At 40.4% G+C, this 21,171-nt stretch overlaps 1 protein-coding gene and 1 long non-coding RNA gene across 15 annotated transcripts in view; one reads left to right on the top strand and one right to left on the bottom strand.

Annotated features, from left to right (window-relative positions):
* Window positions 1-18,776, top strand: part of LOC110387065 — an 85,564-nt gene extending 66,788 nt beyond the window's left edge. The window contains exons 2-7 of one of the 4 annotated variants that reach the window (XR_002432384.1): window positions 1,564-1,640; window positions 3,564-3,705; window positions 13,526-13,591; window positions 14,711-14,890; window positions 16,526-16,673; window positions 18,643-18,740. This is a non-coding gene — a long non-coding RNA (uncharacterized LOC110387065). The other 3 variants (XR_002432385.1, XR_002432386.1, XR_002432387.1) reach the window with 3 other exon arrangements.
* UNC5D (unc-5 netrin receptor D) overlaps window positions 1-21,171 on the bottom strand; it is a 261,651-nt gene that overhangs the window by 7,920 nt on the left and 232,560 nt on the right. For 10 of the 11 annotated variants that reach the window (XM_021374802.1, XM_021374801.1, XM_021374803.1 and 7 more), the window contains 8 exons: window positions 14,200-14,385; window positions 12,220-12,597; window positions 11,159-11,243; window positions 8,123-8,291; window positions 6,883-7,110; window positions 5,101-5,250; window positions 2,144-2,308; window positions 425-603 (listed from right to left, as the gene is read on the bottom strand). In XM_021374802.1, the coding sequence (XP_021230477.1) occupies window positions 425-603; window positions 2,144-2,308; window positions 5,101-5,250; window positions 6,883-7,110; window positions 8,123-8,291; window positions 11,159-11,243; window positions 12,220-12,597; window positions 14,200-14,385 (1,540 nt within the window). The remainder of the gene's footprint in view (window positions 1-424; window positions 604-2,143; window positions 2,309-5,100; window positions 5,251-6,882; window positions 7,111-8,122; window positions 8,292-11,158; window positions 11,244-12,219; window positions 12,598-14,199; window positions 14,386-21,171) is intronic. The other variant, XM_021374800.1, reaches the window with a different exon arrangement.

Raw genomic sequence — 21,171 nt, 5'->3', positions numbered from 1 at the left:
AATGTTGTGACTCGCTGCTGCCGGGTTCAGTTTGGGTTTACTGACAATCCTGTGAAAAGGAACTAGTCAACAGAAAGCTGTTCTGCTTCCTCTAAGTATTCCTCTGTGCTCCTGGGAACCTACTGCCACAATCTCTCCTGAGTCTTGTACTTACCAATCCCCCACTATTGTGGGTTACAACTTGAGCTTAGAATGTAACACCAGGTGGGATGGGTTTATTCAGAGAGGAAGGCAGCTCCTGTTTTCAGTCCCTAGTTATATATAAAAGAACATAGGAACTACAGTGTATCCTTGACAGTAAGAAAGGTGGTTACTATTTACACATCTTTAATACCAGCAAATAAAAAACCCCCATAACTCAGTAGCAGCAAATTATTCTTGTTGCATATGTACACATTCACCTTTCAAAATTGCTTTCCATTACCTGCTGATGCTGTTTTTCTGTGCTAGCATCTGCCAGTCTTTGCCTTTGGCATTGGGAGTGTCGAACGTTGCGCAGATTCTTTGTCTGATAGAGTACGGGATTTTGAATGCTTTTGCACCCATCTGTGCAGGGAAGTTGCTGTCGTCGTGTGCAAAGAATGCAATGGTTTCTCTTTCATTCTACACAGAACATAAAAGCAAAGCAGTCAGTGCAGCACCAGGTTCTGTGCCGACCCGGAGGTCTGCAGGCAGCTCTCCAGTGCAGAACAGTAACAGCAAGGTCCTGTTAGGAACCAGGAAGTGAGACAGGAGTTTTGCACGGCCCCTTCAGCACCAGAGTCCTGTGAGTGCCCTCTGTTATGCAGGGATCTACCTGCAGCATGCACGCCTATGTACATGTGCTGCTGCACCAAGGCTGCTTGTGGAGCAAGAGCGCATCAAACTGTGTCTGAGGTTCCATCTGTAGTTTGCAGAGGTGACAACAGAAAACATAACAGCTAGGAGGGTATTTCTTTTCCTGACTTGTGAAGAAACTTGCTAAAACCTTTGAAATACTGCCATTTCCCTTTCACAAGAATTTTTGTTTATTGTTGGGTTACAAAGTGCAATGAAGCAGTGACTGGTCAGTTGCATAAGCCTAAATCGCAGCCACAAATGTATTTCTGACTTTTTTTTTTTTTTAAGAAGTACCTAAATTCTTTAATTTCGTCAGTTTTTCCACATTAAAATCCTCTATGGAATCCAGGTCCTTTCTGTAGAATGGGCCCATTCTTTTCCTATGAACTTGTACTGGTCTTGTGTAACAGAGTCCCATTCCCATGCATTGCTTGTTTCAGCGCAATGCGGCATAAATATTCAATAACAGGGATGCTGGAGTCTCTTCATATAACATTTATGACACATTCCAGAAGTCATCCATGCAGAGTAATAGTGGTGCTGCAGATACATCACATTGTCTGACTGTTCAAATTAAATCTGCAGAACAATATTAGCTTTCATGCCCTGCTCTTGTGAGATAAGCTGCTGCTACCTGGTTAGTTCGGCACATTTTCAAACACGGAATGATTTGAGTGCCCAGCTGTTGATTATATATATTTATTTTACAGTCAAATAATCCTCACTCTCCCCTCACCTTTTCAGAGGCATGAGGAAGCTCTCCGTATCAGCACATCTGGTTGAGGACAGAACTGGGACACGCTCTGGGGACTTGTGGACAGGTAGGTCCCACTGTTTTTAGCTGAGCGATGTTTGAGGTTTTACTTATTCTACATTCTCTGCATGGTGCTATTAGCACACAGATGTAGATTGTTAATCCAGAGATGTCTGGATACTTTCTAAACAATCAACAAAGCTGCTCACTAACCTAAGAAAGGTAGCTGAAGTTCTCCTTGCTGCTGGAGGCATGGCCAGCTCGGACACCATTGCTGTGGATGTGGCCGAACAGCATCCAGGCAAGCTGTCCTTTAACTCTCAAGATACTTAAACTTTTCACAAGAAAAATATCACCATCATCTCATATATAAATCAAGTTTTAATGTTCTAGAATCTCAGAAAATGCTTCCTTTCGATTTTTGCTGGGAATAGAATTTAATGCTTTGTGCTTGCTGCCGTGTTAAACGAGGCATGAGAAACGCCAATGAGTTAGAAGGGGCAGAAACAGGGCATGGTTTGTCTCATAGGACACAGCTTGGCAAAACAAAACGAAAACAAAACGCTTTACCTCTAGAATGGATGTCTGGATCTGTAGGATTTGCTCGTGCCCCTTGACTTGTCGGACACAGATCTTGCAGGACAGCTGCGTGGTTGCAGGGGTGTAGCGCTCCAGTGAGAAGGCACAGTGCAGTGGCTTCTGGTTACTGCACCACACACGGGAGAATGGGACCTCCTGGGAAAGAAACCACCCACCAGGGTGGGGAAGTGGGATTGAGAAGCAGAGGAGGAGTAACCATTGCAGAACAGGGAAAAGGAGTCCATGATTTTTGTCTGCAATTGCTTTTTTTTACTAATATCCCTACAAACTTAAAGTAGCCCACCACTAATGAATGACAATTCATTTGATAATACTAGGATGTTTAAATTCCTGAAAGCTTGCACTTTGTTCTCACATTATAATTAAGTTCCTAGCAGCCAGAAAGAACATAAATCATCTCGTAGCTACAGATGCTGGATCCTCCAAGAGGCAAAACAGCTGCTGTTAACCCTGGGCCTCTCTGGTTCTTAATGTGTTTCCCCCAGCCCATTCCTGCTCTACCACCCCAGTTCTTAAGGCTTCCCCCTATTTACTTGTCAGTGTGGTGGGAAGGATGCCAAGCACCAGCTCGTGTAGGATGTCCAGAACAATCAAACACACTAAGAATTTCTCTGGGCTGTGCTGACTGCCACCTGCTATTAACTGCTTTAGCATTGCACTTGTACATGATGCTGATTTGTCTCTTCGAGCCTTGAAATGGATTTTGCTAATCTGAGAAATCATTAACATAAATCTTTCCTCATCGTAGTGTCTGACAATGGTTTCATTGCATCAGCTCTTCTCAGTTGTTCTAGACAACCCAAAGCATTGGTACGTAGGAGAGAAATGAGTAAACACTGCACGAAGCCACAGCAGAGCTGGCAGCAGAAAACATTTCAGTGAGCCAGTGCAAGTTGTTCAGCAGTTTCTGTTAAGAAAAAAATCATCGTCTTCCTCAGCTGTCATTCAAATGATACTCAATTATAAAATGCAAATGTTTATTTGGCTTCAGTATCAGCATTGTGGCAGACTGTTCTGCCAGCAGAGGATCTGCACAAACTTCTCGAAAACATCAAGTGCTCGCTGTGATCAGAGTCTTCCTTAAAGCAAACACAGCCCTGATGAGTTCTTCCATGGATTAGGAATCCCTCCTCTGACTTTTTAGTCCTTGTTTTTATCTTGCAGCAATAAATTTAATGGCTGCTTTGGACCGCGCCACTTGCATTAGATTCAAAGTGAGGTCTTTGCAACGTGTAAAGATTTAATGCAAAGACATTTGCACTGGCTGTCATGACTTGTTTTAACAGCACCCTGTAGTTTAATTTTGACTTGAAACTTTGGACCATTGCTTGCCAGCAGAGAACAAAAATACCTGAGTTAAATATACCATAAACAATATATTTATTCATAGGAGTTGTACACAGCAGCAGGAAAGTGCTGACCCAGACACAAGTGTTCTGAGGCTCCTGAGCTGCCCTAGAACATTCCCAGCATCAGGGGCTCACAACCAGCAAAGGAGACAACGCCCTGAGGAAATGGCAGGAAATAATCAGGTAGGAAGAATCCTCCCCCCACTCTTAACCACGAGACTTTTTTCTACTCTGGCTTCCACGTTTCTGTGCTTAGGTTATCAGCAAAGTTGTTTGCAGAGAGCGCAGCGCGTATTGTCCCCTGCCAGCTGTTGGTCTTGTTTATGGCACAGTGTTATTTTGGCTCTTCTAGTCCATCCCTCCTTACGTGGTTGTAACACCTCTCTGCAGCAATCTTAACAAGCAAGAAAAACCACTGCAACTTCAGTAGCTTCTGCTCTGTACACACCAAGGCAGCGGAAGCATTCACCTCGAGCAGGAGCGTATTCTATTAGTGGAGTTGTGTAGAGGAGGTGCTGTCATGCAGGAGAAAGGCCAGGGGGTGTTTCACCAAAGTAATGTCTGGTTTTTGAAGCAATCACTATGGGAAGGCTAATTCAATTAAAATTGTCCGATATTTTTCTCTTGCACACCAAGCATTTAACTAACACATTCTGCATAATGGGGCTGTGGAAAGTCTTCTGCTTGTTTTCTAAAGCAGTCGGACAAGAGCAACACGGATAACCCAGGTATGTTTGGTTCTAATCTGCTTAACACCCATTAGAAGGCCGTTTTCAGACAATGGATTTCTGTCTAGGGGTGTTCTGACATTTGCATTTCCTTGTATCGTACAGCTTTGTTCTCAAGGATTGAGCAACAAAGCAAAAGACAGCAAAGTATGGGATTGTTCTTATAATATGAGTCGAAGCAAATCCTAATTTGCTGTATTAATAGAAAGCTTCCATGTCACCACGTTGAAGGTTTTTTTTTTTTTTTTGCCAAAATTCAAGATGAAAGACTTGTATTTCAAAATACCAGCTCGCTCTACTTGCCAGCACATGGCTTATAGTTTCCAGTAACCAATACATTCAGAAATTCATCTTATGTTCTGATTTATACTTTCCTGTCTTCAACAGCCTCTCTAATTAATGTCTTACGGGAAAAATAATTTGCTCTTCATCAGTTCTAAGAATATGCGTGCTGTAATTTGAACTCATGACATTTAAATACTGACATATATCCTCTCATTTTCGGCCATATATTCATAATTATATTGAAATTGGAATCACAAAGATATCAAAAACATTTTCAGTAGCGATAAATTATATCAAGCATATAGTCCTTCCATTGGAGGTAATTTAAATAAGGAAAAGCACAAGCTTGTTTCCTATTAGAAGATAAATTTTAAATATTCTGCTGCATTGGAAATGTTTCATTCTGGTTTTGTGAAAATCATAATGCAATGCGTTTTACTATCATCTTAGAGATTAAAACTGCACCATCCAAAAATAGGAGAGAGTTGTCTTGTGTTACATCTGTACCAGTGAAAATTCTTACTGCCTCTGAATAAAAATGCAAACAAATAGCATTGACAAATACCTGACACGCAGTGAATGGTTTGATCCTCCAAAGGAAAGGAGGGATATCAAGCACAGAGATCTGCAGACTGAAGGTATTCCCTTTGAAATGCAGAAGTTTGGGTTCGTCCAGTAATTGTCCTCCTTGGAGTCTTTCATCCAAAACCACTTCCTGCAATGGCAGAGGAGAAAAGAACTTTTTACTATTAGAAACAAATACCAACTCTGATGAAAACTGATGAAAATTCATCTTTGTGAAAGGTACCGAGCCCATCTACAGCAGTGGAGTGTTCCTGTCACGGGTCCCACAACAGGCACTGCCTTCGTGTTTCACCATTGGAGTTCCAGGGAAGCTATAGCCTCTGTCAGCTCTTTTGCTGTACTTGATGCTACTTAGGAGTATTCTCTTTTGAATCCTTCAGTATCAATACCAACAAACCTTCCCTAGGACTGCAGTAATTGAGAAGGAAACCATAAGGATAGTGCAGCTCATTAATGCCTGTCTTCATAGTTGACCCCAAGCAATCCTGGAAGCGTTGGTTGATTTGCTGAATGTCACCGTAGTTTGTAAAACAGGATGAGTTTTATACAATTCTAGGAATTTTAGAACGTTATAAAGTCGTACATTAAACATTAACTAAAAACATATTAAAAACAAAAATTAGAATTTCATTTTTATGAAATGTTATAAAACTGCTGCACAATGCTAAATGAATACAGCTGGGGCTTATTCATGACCAGTGCTGAGCCACTGAACTGTGAACATCTGAGGCAAAGTTGCTTTGATATGTTCAACAAGTACCTGAAGAAGGAATTTGGGCTCTGAATTTCAGGCAGATACATCCAGGAAAATACTTCTAACCCACAAATTGTATGAATATTATAAAGGGTATAATTACAAAGCTATTGTAAGTCTTTAACCATCCTTTCAGTGGCTTTGCTTTTATTAGAGCACATAGATATTAACGTGTGCTCCATTAAGATTTGTGTCTTTATTCTGTACAATAGGAAGAGGAAGCAAAAATTCAGTTACAACTGTCTCCATTTCAGCTCTCAAAAGAAAAACACTTTGTTAAAGCTCCTTGATTCACCATGGCTACAAAAGCCCGTGAATTTTATTGTTTTGCCTTGGAATGCCATGTAGGAAAGTCATATTAATTTTAATTTACACTTGGGGATTTTTTTTTGTTTAATTTAGGTTTTCTTAAAGGAGAAAGGCACAATTATCTTTTCCTGCAGTAATTAAATTATGACAATACATTCTTTTTTCTTCTTGCTCATACTGTAAAAAGGAGAGGAATCCTTCAAGTGACTAATGACAAGGTAAGGGTAATGAGCGTGATAAGTACCATACATCACACGATAATGGCTTTGGTTTTCTCTTTGCCTTGGAGCAGCACTCAGCTGCAAGCAAGCTTTGCCTGTGCTCATGCAGCCAAGCACTGAGCCCAAGCCTCCTCTCTTCACTTCCCAGCTGCAGCTTTGAGCTGTGTTACCAGTAGTGGTGTGATTTCTGCTCACTCTAGAGTACTGGCAGAGCAGGTTTACAACCACCTGGCAGTGAATAAGTAGACAGCTTGGTAGTCCTAAAGCTCTTTCAGTGTAAATCAACAAGTGGCCCAACACTGCAGAGAAGTGAAGGGACCTGCACTAAGTCATGCAGCAGAAGCATAACAAATTACAATACTCTGATTCATTTTCAATTCTGAACAGTTGCTGTAGGCCTAGGAATAAAGGAATGTTAATATTCTGTGGGGAAAAAAAAAAAGAATTAAAAACAAAATATCCACGTGAAATCACATACCTGAAATGCACAAGGTGTGTTATCCATGCAATACACTCTCAAATTGTAATCCAGAGAATTGCAAGACAGGCAGCCAAAAACCGCAACTTTCAGCTGTCGGACGGCACACTCAGAGAGGGGTTCTCCAATAAGTGCATAAGTTCCAAAGCTGTTTAAGAGAATGTGACAGGCATAAGGATCCAAGAGGCAGTAGCAGGAAGTAGTTTCCTCTTCCACAGACATCACTTCCTGCAAAATGAAATTCAAGTTAAAAGAAACCAACAAGAAACAGGCCTTGACAAGAGAAGTCATTGACATCATTTGTTTATTGATATTCAGCTGGAATGCAAAGTACTCCCAAGAGCCAACTTCACATTCTTAAAACTCATGTGGATCTCTGAGAATGAGGAAAAATAGGCTACCTATGCAAGTGAATAGTCTCCATTTAGCTCTGAGTCAGCAAGAGGATTTCTGGCAATACATTGTACAGAATTCAATGTGTACAGCATATAATAATAATGACAATGCCTAAGCAATTTCAGCTTTTTTCAAGTGTTCTTGACTTTCTATCTAATTTTTTCCCCAATGTCAAGGTAAGAAATTACCTTGAAGATTGAAGTCAATAAGCAAACCTTGAACAATAGTAGGCATTTGACATCCTTTCAGAACATCCATTACAGTTGTTTACCTTCATCAAAAAACTACCTAACCCACTCCTCTGTATTTCATGCTTAGTTCTGCATTACAGCATCATTAGATGAGGTATTTGAGCAATCTATAGCCTGGTGCTACACTCCTCATTAATTCCAGGCTGCTTGTAACTGACACTGATGGAGCTGACAGTGTATTGAATGAGTTTTACTGGGAAAATGAAGCTGAATTTGAAATGGTTTAAACAAGAGCCACAGCAATATGGTAGTTTACAGGAGGAAAAGGATAGAATTAAAGTATCCACGAGTGTTTTCACTATTGTTTGTTTTCTTTACAACGCAAGCAGTCAAGTAGTTCCACCAGGAGCAGTACAATAAAGAGTTGACCCTTTTCTCTATGTTTTAGTATGGCACTTGAACAGAGTTTAGCTACTTCTGAACAAAATGCAAAATCTCTATTTTATTTCTGAAGAGAGAAAAAGTGTTTCCTTTAAAATGTCTGATCATTCTGCCCCTTGCACCATCTTCAACCAGCTCCTGTCTGATTAAGAGTAATCGTGTTTCCATTTAGTGTATATAACCTTTAAGTGGGAGCAGGAGCATGAACGTACCTCCCATTTTCCTTGCTGTGTCCTTCTTTTCAAGTGGATATTCCAGTGCTCTGAATTTACTTCTGCGCAGTGCGGTATAGTCAAGGCAAAGGGAGTGCTGACGGACATGTCTGAAGGGCCACACGTCACTTCTGGTCCTAGGAGGACATCTGGGCCTTCAGGCTGGAGGCTGGGGAAAATAACAACATCTTAGCACCTTCGTAATGAGTGTACATGTACTCGCACTAACTGCAATGCAAATGTGAAAATGTTTTAGTTAAAAATCCAAGTGCTTCATTCATTCATCTGTTACAGCAAAGATGAGCAAGCCAACTACAGCACTAATTTTCATATAGATTTGGTAGCAGGAGGTGAAACAAAACTATTGGGCCACATGTACTTAAATCATTGGCTGGAGTTTTGGGTTCTGGTCTTTAAAATACATTTTTATTTGTTTAAACCAAATGAAACACTGCAACTACTCTATGCAAGTAAGCCTTGTTTTGTGCACCAGCTGGTAGTATTACCATCTAATTCTGCCTGCAAAGAATGTCATTAACAATCTTTTCACAGTAGTGAAGATAAAACAAATTATATTTTAGAAAGCAGTGTCTCATGAATTTCTCCAGATTGAGCGTGATCTGCTTGGTTTGAAAACACATTGATTTTCTGCCAAAGGAACGAGACAGGTAACTTACAGCAGACATCAGGGAACAGGACTTTGGGGCCTAAATTTAGAAGTCAGCAAAGCAGGTATCTGCTCATGATCTCCGTCAGAACGTTGGAAGTTTACGGATTGATCTGATCTGAAGGTATTCACCTATGTTTGGTGCTTGCTAAGTCATAAAATTGAAGCACCTGCCATGAATCATCTTTTCTTCTACTTCATTCAAACTTAAATGTAATGCACTTGAATCAGATTCCAATCCTGCAATTGACTTTGCACAGCTGCCTAGCAGCAGCCTTCTCAGCGTAACCGTACCAGTAGGAGCTCCAAAAAGGCAGTAAAGAAAAGATCCTTGTTGAAGTCTTGAAAATTTCCAAAAATTTCAGTGACATACCTCGCTAAGTATCTGAGGTGAAGAACAGAGTAAGAAAAAAGACAGCAAAAGAGACCTATTCTGTTTTTTTCCCCAAGTATCACAACTTCTCTCTAAGCCTCACTGCTTTTCAGTGTTTGTAGGGTTTCTGTTTTGCACTCACTGCTCAAAGAGCAGAGGCACAAAGAGAGCCAGCATCCAGCAAAGCATCCAAGCAGTGACAGCAGCCTTAGCACGGATCCCATGCAACACGGGATTGTGTGTTTTGTTGAAGTGATGTCAGACTGACTGTTCCAAGCACAGTTCAAACAAACTGAGTTCCTTATGCCTACGAACGGCAAACAGTTTTTCTTCTTTGCTGCTAGGAAAACACCGACTTCGCACAGAATAACATCACTTAACACCAACCACTGCTGCCCTTTGCAAACGGCATTTGATTTCTGTAAAAACAAAACCTTCCAGCAAAACCTTTCCCAAATCACCTCTCCTTCCACATAATTTAAGAAACCTCCAGTGCTGAGTTTGACAATTTGTCTTCAATTATGGCAGCAAAACACAGGTTAGCTTGTTTTCAGCGTAACACAACCCTATTTCCCCATAGGAGATGTGAATACAGAGTTCTGGTTAAGTTGTGCCGTTGGTGATGATTCCCATCAAAAACAGCCCCAATTTTTCAAGGCCCAGGAATGAAATAAAACACTGCAAATACAAACAGTTCCCCCGCCACCTCTGCTCCTATTACTACGCCTTTCAATGTATATCTCATAACAAACTATTTCAACATCTGAATGAAGATTAGAATACAAGTGACAGCTAACCCACTTCCCAAATTATCTCCATGATCCTTGCTCTCTCCCACACATTTTATGGTGACCTCAAATCCTTACAAGAACCACAGAAATCTCCATTCTTGTATGCATCTACTTATCTGGTTAACTTCTGTATTAAATTAAATTTCACTGAGTATGATATGATGTGCACAAGGTTTCATTCTACAACACGAGCTACTCTATTTTCAATGGTGATACATCTTCTGCTGGTGAGGTACAGCACAGCTCTTCTCTCCCTCAGTTGAGATGGGCGAAAGATGCATCAACACTGCCTCAACTAGAAGGAAAACATTCCCCCTGTGATAATTTTCAGTTTGGTTTCCTACCTCCGTTTCTGCCCACGACAAAAAGGAAAGCAGTAGGCAAAATTTGCTGCTTGTATTTAATTAACCTATTTTAACTCACTTCTGCAGAACCCTTGCAGATAAAACAGCTGTGGGTTTGGGGTTTTTTTTCCCACTTCTTCCCTTCCTTTTACGTATCTTAATATTCCACTGAGAATGATCAAAAACCTATAGCAGCAGATGGGGATGGAGTAGGAAAGTTCTCACAAAGGAATTCAGATATCAGAGGGAAGAAAAATTAATCTGAAATCTATTTTAAGTTTTGGAAAACAGTTCCAAGGTTTAAAATTCATAGGCGGTTCTGTGTCCTTCAGTTTCCTCTCTTCAATTTCATTTCTTAAAATTTACCTCACAAAAAAAAAAAAAAAAACAACCAAAAAACCATTACAACACTAAGACAACCTACATGCAGGAGGGTCATTCGAAGTGATGACCTGGGAAGTGAATCTGAACCATTGCCTACAAATGACAAGAGTCTACGGACCTGAAATTTCTCTAACAAGTAATGGCAGCACCTGTGCTGTTAGTAGACTTGCATGGCATTTCTCAAAATCATAAACGATGAAAAAAATCATTCAGAATTCAAGTCATCATCTATCAAACTCCTCGAGGCATCCCTCCTTTCAGTAGCATTTGCAATAATTGCCCATGTCACAGAAGCAGCACAAAAAGATTTTCCATCGTTTATATGAACGCATCCTATGTCACAGCAGAGTGGCCATACCAGCGCCGCTGAAGTCAGACATTCCATTCCTTTGGACAATCTGAACATGGAATCCATGAAGTGAGCCACTTCCACACGTTCTGCATGCTGTTAACATGGGCTTTTTACACACTTCTTACCTGGACTCTCTTGGGTTGATGGCGAGATAGATTTCCCATGAACTCTCTTCAGGTATGGCTCCATGTGGTACCAACAGACTGACTCCTACAACAGAGCACAGGCAGAAGTTACCTTCTGGAAAGATGCTGGATGTCAAGCTGAGTTTAAAGGAAACCCTGAATAAAGATCACGAGAGTTCAAATGATAACCTGCTAGCCAGAAACGGGGGCATCCAGCCATTATAGAGAAGAAGCTATTCAACATGAGAGTTTATTCAGCGCAATATGAATGTGGTGGTAGAGTGCAAACATGCTGCAGGAATGTGATCTCAGCATCCTTTATTTGATTCTAATTTGATGTTACATGTATTCAGTTAATTTAACACACACGAAGCCTAGAATTCTGTCTCACAAAACTCGGAAGTCACTAAACAAACTCTACTTCTTAAACAATGCAAATTGAGTGTTCCTGTTGCAACGCTTCAGTGCATAGCCCAGCCTTGAAGTGCTCTACTATGGAAATCTGTTCATCTCAAAGAGAGAGAAAACCAGAAAGCCAGGAGCACAGTAATGAAAGCCACGCTAGAGTTTTCCTTGAGAGTGGAAGCTATTTCTCCTGAGACACCTTAATTGTTATATGCTGCAGACTTTAATAATATAATGAAGTCTGACAGTGTTAATGCAGTCAGGTGCTGATGTGTGTAGACTCTGCTTTGAATTTGACCCCATTATCTGAGATCCTGGTTCAACAGCAACCTCCTTTCTGGGGAGTGCTTCATTTGGATCAGAATCCAAGTAAGCTACAACTTTGATTAATATAACTTCCATGCTGAAGGCTTCAAGAGAGGTGGTAATTTGTAGCACTTCACATAGGCATAATACCTCTTTACTACTAATCCCAAGGTTTGTTTTGATCACAGTCACCTCCTGTGTGGGCAAGATGCTCTACTTCCAAGAATTTGCATTATGGAAGCTCCTAGTTTTTATTTATTTATTCGTAGAATAAATGGATAACACACTGCATCAAGCAAAACGAGTTTCATATAAAATTAAGTGCTATTAATAAAAAAGGATCTACCCACCTGTATTTGGAACCACTAAACGACCTCCAAGGTGCCCAAAGATGGCAGTTGTCTTCAGCTCATTTCTTGTTGAAATAGAAGACAGGTTCTGAATATATGCAGCCTTGTTTCTAGCCTGCATTGTTCCAAAACCTCTAGCATTCCCATGAGGAAAAGTTCCAGAATGTGCCTTTCCATGATATTCAGCCCTCTCTGTCACCCCTAGGGAAACCATGAACGAACTCTGAACTTTGACTTTGATGTCTGACAGCGGGTTAAACAGCGAAGACTCTGTCATTAGCTCCTTGTCCATAGGATCCTGCAGGCAGATAGGTCCACTGTACGTTCTGCTCACTGTCAAGTCAGGCTGCATGGATGAATTCAAAAGCAGGGAGTTACCTGGTGAAATGAAGTGGATCAGGCAGTTAGTTACTGTATTGTAGAGCGTGCAGTGAAGCTGAATAATGCACCTAGATAACACATAGCTGAAGAAATGATATTGTGGGTAGGGAGTGTTCCATCTGTTTTATGTAGATCTTCATAAAGCAGAGAAGTGGGAATTTGGAATCCTGGATTGCATTCCTAATCATGCACTAATTTGAGTTACAATCCTGAAATGAATTAATCTCTTTGATTTTAACTATGTCCTTAGGTTACAAGAGCTGCATTTACATTGAGAAGTGAAAAGTCATATGTGTACGGGTTTAAGCAGTCCAAGATCCATTGGACTCATGTCCAATTCATGTCTCATGATTGGTGGCGGTGTGTTTTCTTTATTAAACAGCATTGGAACTGTTTACATACTGCATGACATTCTGTGTGCACCTGCCTCAGTGCCCCATTAGCCCCAACCAAGTTCCAGCCCGTATTGTGCTCCTAAGCATGCTGCAGCTAATTCCTTCCTCCTTAGCAATGTCTGGAGCTTAAATCACTCTGCTCTCGAGAGCTGCCTGCAAATAAAAAGTCAGGCCTGTATTTCACTGTCACTTTCAGTGAACCATTAGATGCATTTGTAAATCCTAAGCAGTACTCAGCTGCACTTTGATTTCCCCATCTATAAATTGGAGCTAGACAGGTAAGACTTAAGAGATCTAGCTGATGTGCATGTAATGCTAACTTGTTTGATGCACTCAGCACATACTGCAGCCATGGGAAAAATAATTGTATTTGGAGAGTAAAAGCTCTCCTTGCTCTGTTCTATGCAATATAAAAGAAAAGTACCACAGTAAGCATTGGAAATTTACATAACTGAGCTTTAACTCGTATCAGACATCTCTTTCTAACCTCACCATCATTTCCTTTTTGATTTGCTCTTCTTTCCCGGAAGCCTCAGACCTTAAATCACAGAGGGTGATGTTGAAAACCAGATGAAACCGTGCACGAGATCCAACAGGTACTTGATCACAGTGTTTTGCACTTCAGGCAATTCCAACGTGCATAAATGCAAGAAGGAACTTCTGGTTTTTTTTGGATTTGGTTTTGTGTGCATGCTTTTGTTTTTAATTAAAATCCGTTGAGTAGAACTTTCTGGTGAGCTTACACGAAAGGATGGCTTCGTGCTTGAGGGAAAGTGGGTTGAACAGAGGTGGGGCAAGACTAATACAGGGAGAAATACCACAGCTATCCATCTAGGAGCATTCTAGCTCAGAAAACATTAAGAAAAAAGAATGGCTACATTTAGAGCCTGAATTCATTTTCTTCCTATGAGTTACAAACATCAGCATAGAATCTAACAATAGTATTTCTGAAGCACTTAGAGCATGGTCAAGAAAGACTGCACGTCCAAGTTGCCGTGACACATCAGTAGCAGAGACTACAAAAGGCATCACGGTTCAAGCCCCTGATCCTGCTCTGTGTACCAGATCTGCCCTTCCCTGGCTCCAGGCGTGTCTGCTTAGCATTACACTGGAATGCCCTCCTGCAGCCCGTCATTGCGTATGAGCTTAGCATCTCTTTGTAGTAGGGGCTCTGGAGAGAAGAAAATGAAATCACAACACTAACCTTGTCTGACTGTTTTAAAATTAAATGTCTGGAAGCCTCCTGTCAGTGCAGATGAATCAATCACATCCACGCCGTACTCACTCTGACTCCGTCTGTAAAGGGTAACACCGACCACCAGCACAGCTACAGCAATGACTGCTGCTCCCAGGCCAGAGTACAGGGCAATGTCACTGGCAGTCTCTATATCTGAAGGAGAAAAAGTGGGCACCGAGTCAGCAACACTCTGAACATGCCCAGAGTGCTCCCAGCTAGCCATGAGCAGCGAGGATTGTATGCAGTCACAGACACATGGCTGGGGGAGAAAAGCTCGAGGCATAAATGTGGAGCAGATCACAGCGGGATAGAACACTGAAAAGCAAGCATTTGAAAGCATGAACAAATTTCCTGGTACCTCATTCCGTGTAGTAAGCTTATATTGATTTAGGAGTTGCATCATGGTATTTGTACTTGGTATTTGGACTTGTAGCAGTCAGAAGCAGAGTGCTTACCTCTAAATACCTTCTCTCCTCAGCACACACTGCTAGCTTGGGCTGTGCACTGAGGTATGCCATCTTCTCCCATTCTTGCCCAGTGGAGATCATTAAAGTATGGTAATACAGCCCTTAGAGAGGAGAACATTGAAGAACTGAAGCTAAGGAGAGCTGTTTTATGTACTGCAGGATTCTCATCCACTGATGGCTTCCAGGGACATGTAAGTTTTTTGTTTTCCGTTCTAGAACTAATCCAGGATGTCATAAATCCTCTGAAAAATCTTAGTGAGGATTTTCCCTTCCTCCCCTCTTTACTTTTTGTGTGAGCTTTAGTTTAAGAGGGAACAATCCATCCTCTCACAGCCTGGAGAATGGTGATGATACCCTGCACATCATCTTGGAATCCTGCAAGCGCTCCCAGCCATTAGAAACGGGCTGGAACCCAAAGCCTCTCCTCTGACCACAGCCATGTATTAAGCTCACAACCAACTTTTCTAAGACTTCAAACTTTTTACAGCAGAGGAATTTCTGTCTTTGAAAGAATGAATCCAAACAAAACCTGCCATATTACGTAATTGAATTATCCAGTCCCGCTGTTCTAGATCTCCTGGGATTTAGGACCACGTACCATGAAATTAAACTACTTGGCAAGTGTACGTAGTGGGTCCTCAGATGGGTCCCTTAATGCCAAACTCCAGTTTAGAGGAAGAGATAATGGTGTATGTTCACCCTGTGCATCACCTGCTATCTCACTCCACATTGCTTCTTGCTATCAAGTGAGGAGCATGTTGGTACAGAACATGCATTTATAACAAATGACAGTGACGAAAAATAACCAGGAAAAATGGACTACTCAGTGTCAGTGAGTATACAGAAATACGGTAGGAAGTCAAATTCAGCATATAATGCATAAACAATTTGTGAAACTACTTAGTATCTGGGAAGAGGCTTCTGCTGTGCGTAATTTCTTCTAGAAAAAGTCAGATAACCTTATTTTAGCCGAATTTTTAAAATGAACATGAAACCTCAAACCACTGAATTGAAGAAAATTACAACCCATGGGCAGCATCCAAAAAGCCAGTGTTTCCAGCTCCCCAGTTTCTTACGTAAACTAGAGGGCTGACAACAAAGCAAGCAGCTGAACTTCCTGGGAAGGCACAGCAGCTGCCAAATGCAACCATTAAGTTCAGCTGTACTCTAACATAAGTAAAAACGCCATATGAATTGCAGCAGCAAGGAAACCGAGTAGGAAAACACTGCTCTAAGTAGGCTGAAGCGCACCAGAGATTTGCTATTTTCAAATAACCTCATACTGAAAAAACGTTCCAATTTTTAACACATTTGCAATCTGCTGAAAAGGAAAACAGCAACAACATCACCAAGCTTTGGTTTCTGTGCAGATATCAGTTTCCAGGAGAAATCCATCCACTGCAGCTTCTCATGACAAGTAATCACAACTGAGAAATCCTGGAAGTAAACTGCTCTTCTCCAAATTCCTAGAACATTACAGTTGCAACACGCTTCCACCAAATAAATTACTGAAAAAAAAAGATTTTTCTCTGCAGCGTTTTGCAATTTGTAATTCCAGAAAGTAAGCTTTAGCTGACAGTGTAAACGTGTTAGACTAACAAAGGGAGTTGCGTCTATTCTCTTATTTCAGATGAATAATGTAAGCACAAGAAGACAAGGTCTCGAAGGAAGACCCTGGAAATACCTCAAACCAAGAATACTTGAATCCCAATCCAGAGTCTTTAATCACTCACTGTTTTACCTCCATCTTATTCTCTAGTATCATGTACAGAAAGAAAAGTACAGAAATTATTTTCATTTCTATTCTGCCGATTTTCTATTTCCAGGCTATTTTGTTGTCACAGGGAATTTATTGTGAAACTCTGTCACCAACTTCATTTCTGTAGATTTCGTAAATTAGTACAACCAACAAGTCAAGAGAAAGAGTGGTATACGTCTCCTTCAAACAAATGGGAACAGTCAGCCAATGACTGGGTAAGGAGCTGCATCCTCCCAGGCCTGAGGAGGCGGTGAGGGCTGCAAAGGGCTCAGACTTGTACACATTTCAGTTCCAGGGCACATGTTTGTGGTAATTGTAGCCTATATTTCACTCCACCTTCTGACACTGTTACACAACATTTATTGAAAGCGCATTTGATGGTAATGAAGTTTCTATTAACTATGATTAAGTTTCCTACAGCACCTGAAGATAATTTAAGATGTGCAGGAGCAGAAAATGAAACATTTGGTTTAGTACATTAAGAAACGTAATTGATTAAATTATCTCATTTACAATAAGTGCTTTCCAGGAGTTATGCAAAGCATGTATTTCCCCCTGTCTCCCATTAGAGTTTGCTAGGAGATGGGAGAGATTCTTTCAGCTTCTCATCCTCCCCTGTTTTCCACCTCTCTTACTTTTGATGCCCCTTAGCAACTTGAAATCCATGGCTTTGTACAGCTAGTCTTTGAGAGTAAGGACCAAAAGTCAGAGCATAACGTAAAGGCTAGTTAGGAGAACAGGTTGTTTCTCAATTATCTTCATAATTGACTTTGATTTTGCATCAACGATGATTCATGTAGTCTTAAATGAAGTTCCTGTTTCACTGAATAGCAGCAAGCTGTACTACGTGTTTCTAACCCCACAGCTGAAGAAACCTTTTAATTCTCCAAGGAATCTTACATGCTAAAATCAATGCCATTAAGGTTTTTTTTTTTTAATAAATCAGAAATTAAAGCAATTTAACTAATGCTCTTTCAAGATTCTCTAATTAAATGGGAACTGCACTGATAAACAAAAATGCGTCACTTGCACTCAGTCACGACGCAGACCAGTTGGTGCAACCCACCAGGAGGCAGCTCCAGCAAGACAGACACGGGATGCACCTCCCATGAAAGTCCAGATGATGGGATAAACCTGTGCCAAACCCACGTAATGTGCATACATCGTAGAAGAATCTCTCTTTAAAGAAGATACAAACAACTGCATCCATTGCATTGCACAGGGCAGATGGATTCTTGTTCTAAGTCCTTCAAAGGAATTAAGTGAAAAATGTATTTATTAGTCTATTTATTAGTCAACATTCAAAGAAATTTTGTTGAAAATTAAGCAGTGAGTAATCCTCAAAATGTTTTGTAAGGTTTATAAGAGAAAAGCAATGTCTTAGCTTTAGAAGAGGATAGGCCCCATGGAGGTTGCGGCTTTGATGGGAATGCGGGCTTGTCTTTTAATGAAATCTTTCAGTTAAATCAATCCAAACCAAGGCACCGCTCTTATTTTAACTAAAATTCCACTGAAATCAATGGAAGACTGAGAAACAGAGTGCAGGATAGGAGCTCCTGAAAAGCTGTATACAAATGATACGTAGTAAAGCACATAAACACCCTTTACCAGTTGATAAATTGAGTGAGCTGACCAAGGCAGAGCAAGTAGTGGAGACAGACTGGAACCAAGAAAGCCAAACTCCTCTATTACCTTTTTTGTTTTCCCCTAATCACGAGTCCTCAAGAGATTGATGTGAAGATATGCAGGGCTCAGCAAGACACAAAATTACTGAAGAACAGTCACTCTTTTTATTTTTAGTCTAAAACCTATGATCACCAAGCAGCTAAAAAGATGCTTTCAGTAGATACAAAAGCCTTTCATATAACCTTCAGCTGCATTCAGTTTCTAAACAAATAAAACAGAATGGCAGGGAAGATGAGAAAAATCATATTTACAAGAGGAAAGAAAATAACTTACTTTGGGATTTTATTTCATGAAGAGGTTTTTTATCTAGAGAGAGAAAGAGACAGAGAGAGAGAGAGAAAGTTGCACTTAATAAATTTACATGGAGCATATCTATTTCCTATATCGCGTCTGTCTAGCTCTATAAATGAAACATTTTCTCTGTGTTTGCTGACAGTATGAATATTTTACGTTGTCCATATTTGTTCCCTCCATCTTCTTTTTCTAAATCTCTTTCAGGATGTTCTTTTGCAGTCATTTCTCACTTGGTTAATTCGAGGATGTGTTTGCTTCTTTTGGATGCTCTTATTTAGAACGTGATGCATCCCAGCAATAAGGAGGTTCAATACTTTGAAGTGGAGCACCTGACACACAAATTTGGTTATGAATCATTTTTTCTTTGTATACTTGATATATTAAAAAGTTAGTGACAGATATTTTAATAAATTTATCTCTCAGAATGTACAATATACTCATATTTATCTCTCTATTAAATACACAAAACTATTGACTTCTACATTTGTATAAAAATAACATACAGAACCAATGCACTACTCAAACATATGTAAGAATGTATTTACAGATGAAAAACTAACTTTATAAAGCTGGAGTTTTACACTAGTATATCTTTCCCCAAAGCAAGGCTCCTCTCTCTCCCTCAAAATAAGCATTTGATCCTTTATAACCTGATCCTTTATACCCTGTGCTTTGAAAGTCATCTTTAGATCACTTCAGAACCACGTCAGGAGACGTGAAGTTCTGCTTTGTTTTTTGGCACGTCACAACAGGTGCCTACCATTATCTGTACTTTAATTGAGGAGTTTAATGATATTTAACCAAAAAGCTTTGTGCTTTTTGGCTTTGCCAAAAGCTAAGTGTTGTGCTTTGTTGTTGCTGCCTAGGAAATGCTGTTGGAGAACACTGAATGAATAGTATCAGAGCTGGATGCTGCAATGGAAATAAACGTTTTCATGCTGCTGACACAGACTGGTATCTACAGAAAACTGCAACAGAATTGAAATGAGTTTGTCACGTAAACTGATGAGATGCTAGATCCAGAAGGTTCTTAGCAATAGTCAGTATCACAGCTGGTTGAAAAAAGGAAATCAACTTTTTTCTGAATTATAACGTATTTGTAAAAAAGAAGTTTGTAGTTCATCTCTTGTAGCCTACAGATAGCCTGCATCACCTGCGTAGCCTACAGCCTTTCTTTTTTTGGGCACTGGGAAAATAAATCAAGAGGTTTTGAAGTCTCAAAACCCAAATAATTTTAAAGCATACAGATCAAAGAAAACTAAAAAACTCTAGAAAACCCTCTCATTTATTAAGCAAAGAAAAATCTTTCATCTCTAGAAGAGAGAGAGAAATCCACCATGGAAAAGCTTCCTGCTGAGAATACTGGTAGGGAATAAACAATGAAATAATGTATATGCAAGAAATGAGCAAGCTATTGGGAGTGCCTCGAGTCAAAGTGACCTTTGCTTTCAGATCGAGTCAATCTCTGCTTCTATCCCAACTCGGCAGGCCCAGCAATCATTCCCACAGATCTAAGCAAAAATAATTGTCTTTCATCTGCATAAAAGTTTCTCTCTTCCATTGTTACACATCCTAGTACAAAATCCCTGAAAGGAAAGCACTTGCAGTTACTCCTCAGTTAAGGGGACTGGGCTATCTGGATCCATCCACAGTCAAGCAAAAAACAAAGCAAGAATCAGGAAAAAGTGATGATCCCGGGACTGAAAGGATGCCTTCTTTCTGCTGCTCCCAACCTCTCTGGTCATTGACTGAAGAAGGGATAACCTCAGAGTGGCCCCTGATTTATTGCTGTTTCATTCATTGACTCCAATTCGGAAAATTCACGCTGGGGATTAGAACTGTTCCTGCTTGTTCAGAATCAGGCCATCTATCTCCAGCATCTTATGTTCTTCCCCTTACTTTCATTAGAGTTCCTCCTCGTTAACCAGAGGAATGTTTCATTTCTATTTTTGCCTCATGAAAGGAACAAAGTTAACAAGTTGTGCCTGATAAATAACCTCCGAGAGATTAGTTATCTGAAGCACTGCGCTGCATTTCCTTGGCAATTCCCAGTGGGATGAAAAGCAGAGAAGGAAAGGAACATATCGCAAGATGAACAGGGGAAAAGAATTCAAAAAATAGGGTAATTGCATCAATTCCTATTAGCTAAGAAAGCAATTATGGTCCTAAAAATAATTTGACACCAGTATATGTATACAGCATGACCCATAAAGGAGGAATGGTATCGTGCTCTAAGATGAAAGAAATGAGATATTTAATACCTCAGTCTAATTGAATGCACATGGAAATTTCAGAGCCAGCACATACTCCCTACTACTGCCCAGCACAACAGAAGGAAGAGCAACAGCTTCTGTGTCACTGGGCTTTGGCTTCCTCTTCTGCTGCTCAAGTCCCAGTGAAAGTCTGTTGTGTATAAAGGGTAATACTGAGAAGGCTCTCAGCACCAAATTACTGTGGGTTAGTACCAGGCCTGGGAGCAGAACTCCAAGCACCCTTTCCTTTTTCCTCTACCTGCAGTAACACGGAGAGAGATTTGACCAGTACGCGAAACCTTGGTTCATGCAAAAAGCTTCAGAGAGTTTTGTCCTGAAATACTTCCTAAAAACTCACTCCTGGAATCAGTATTAAATAGAAGAGCTAATCTTCGAAAGAGAGCTGGCTAGCATAGCACTGACCCGCTGCACTTCTGTAACATCAGAGAGCGACTGGAGTTGATATTCAAGTGATAACTCA

The sequence above is a fragment of the Numida meleagris genome, chromosome 21 (genome assembly GCF_002078875.1).
Source record: "Numida meleagris isolate 19003 breed g44 Domestic line chromosome 21, NumMel1.0, whole genome shotgun sequence".
Taxonomy (NCBI): domain Eukaryota; kingdom Metazoa; phylum Chordata; class Aves; order Galliformes; family Numididae; genus Numida; species Numida meleagris.
Note: the sequence above shows the minus strand (reverse complement) of the source record. Positions and strands in the feature narration are given on the sequence as shown.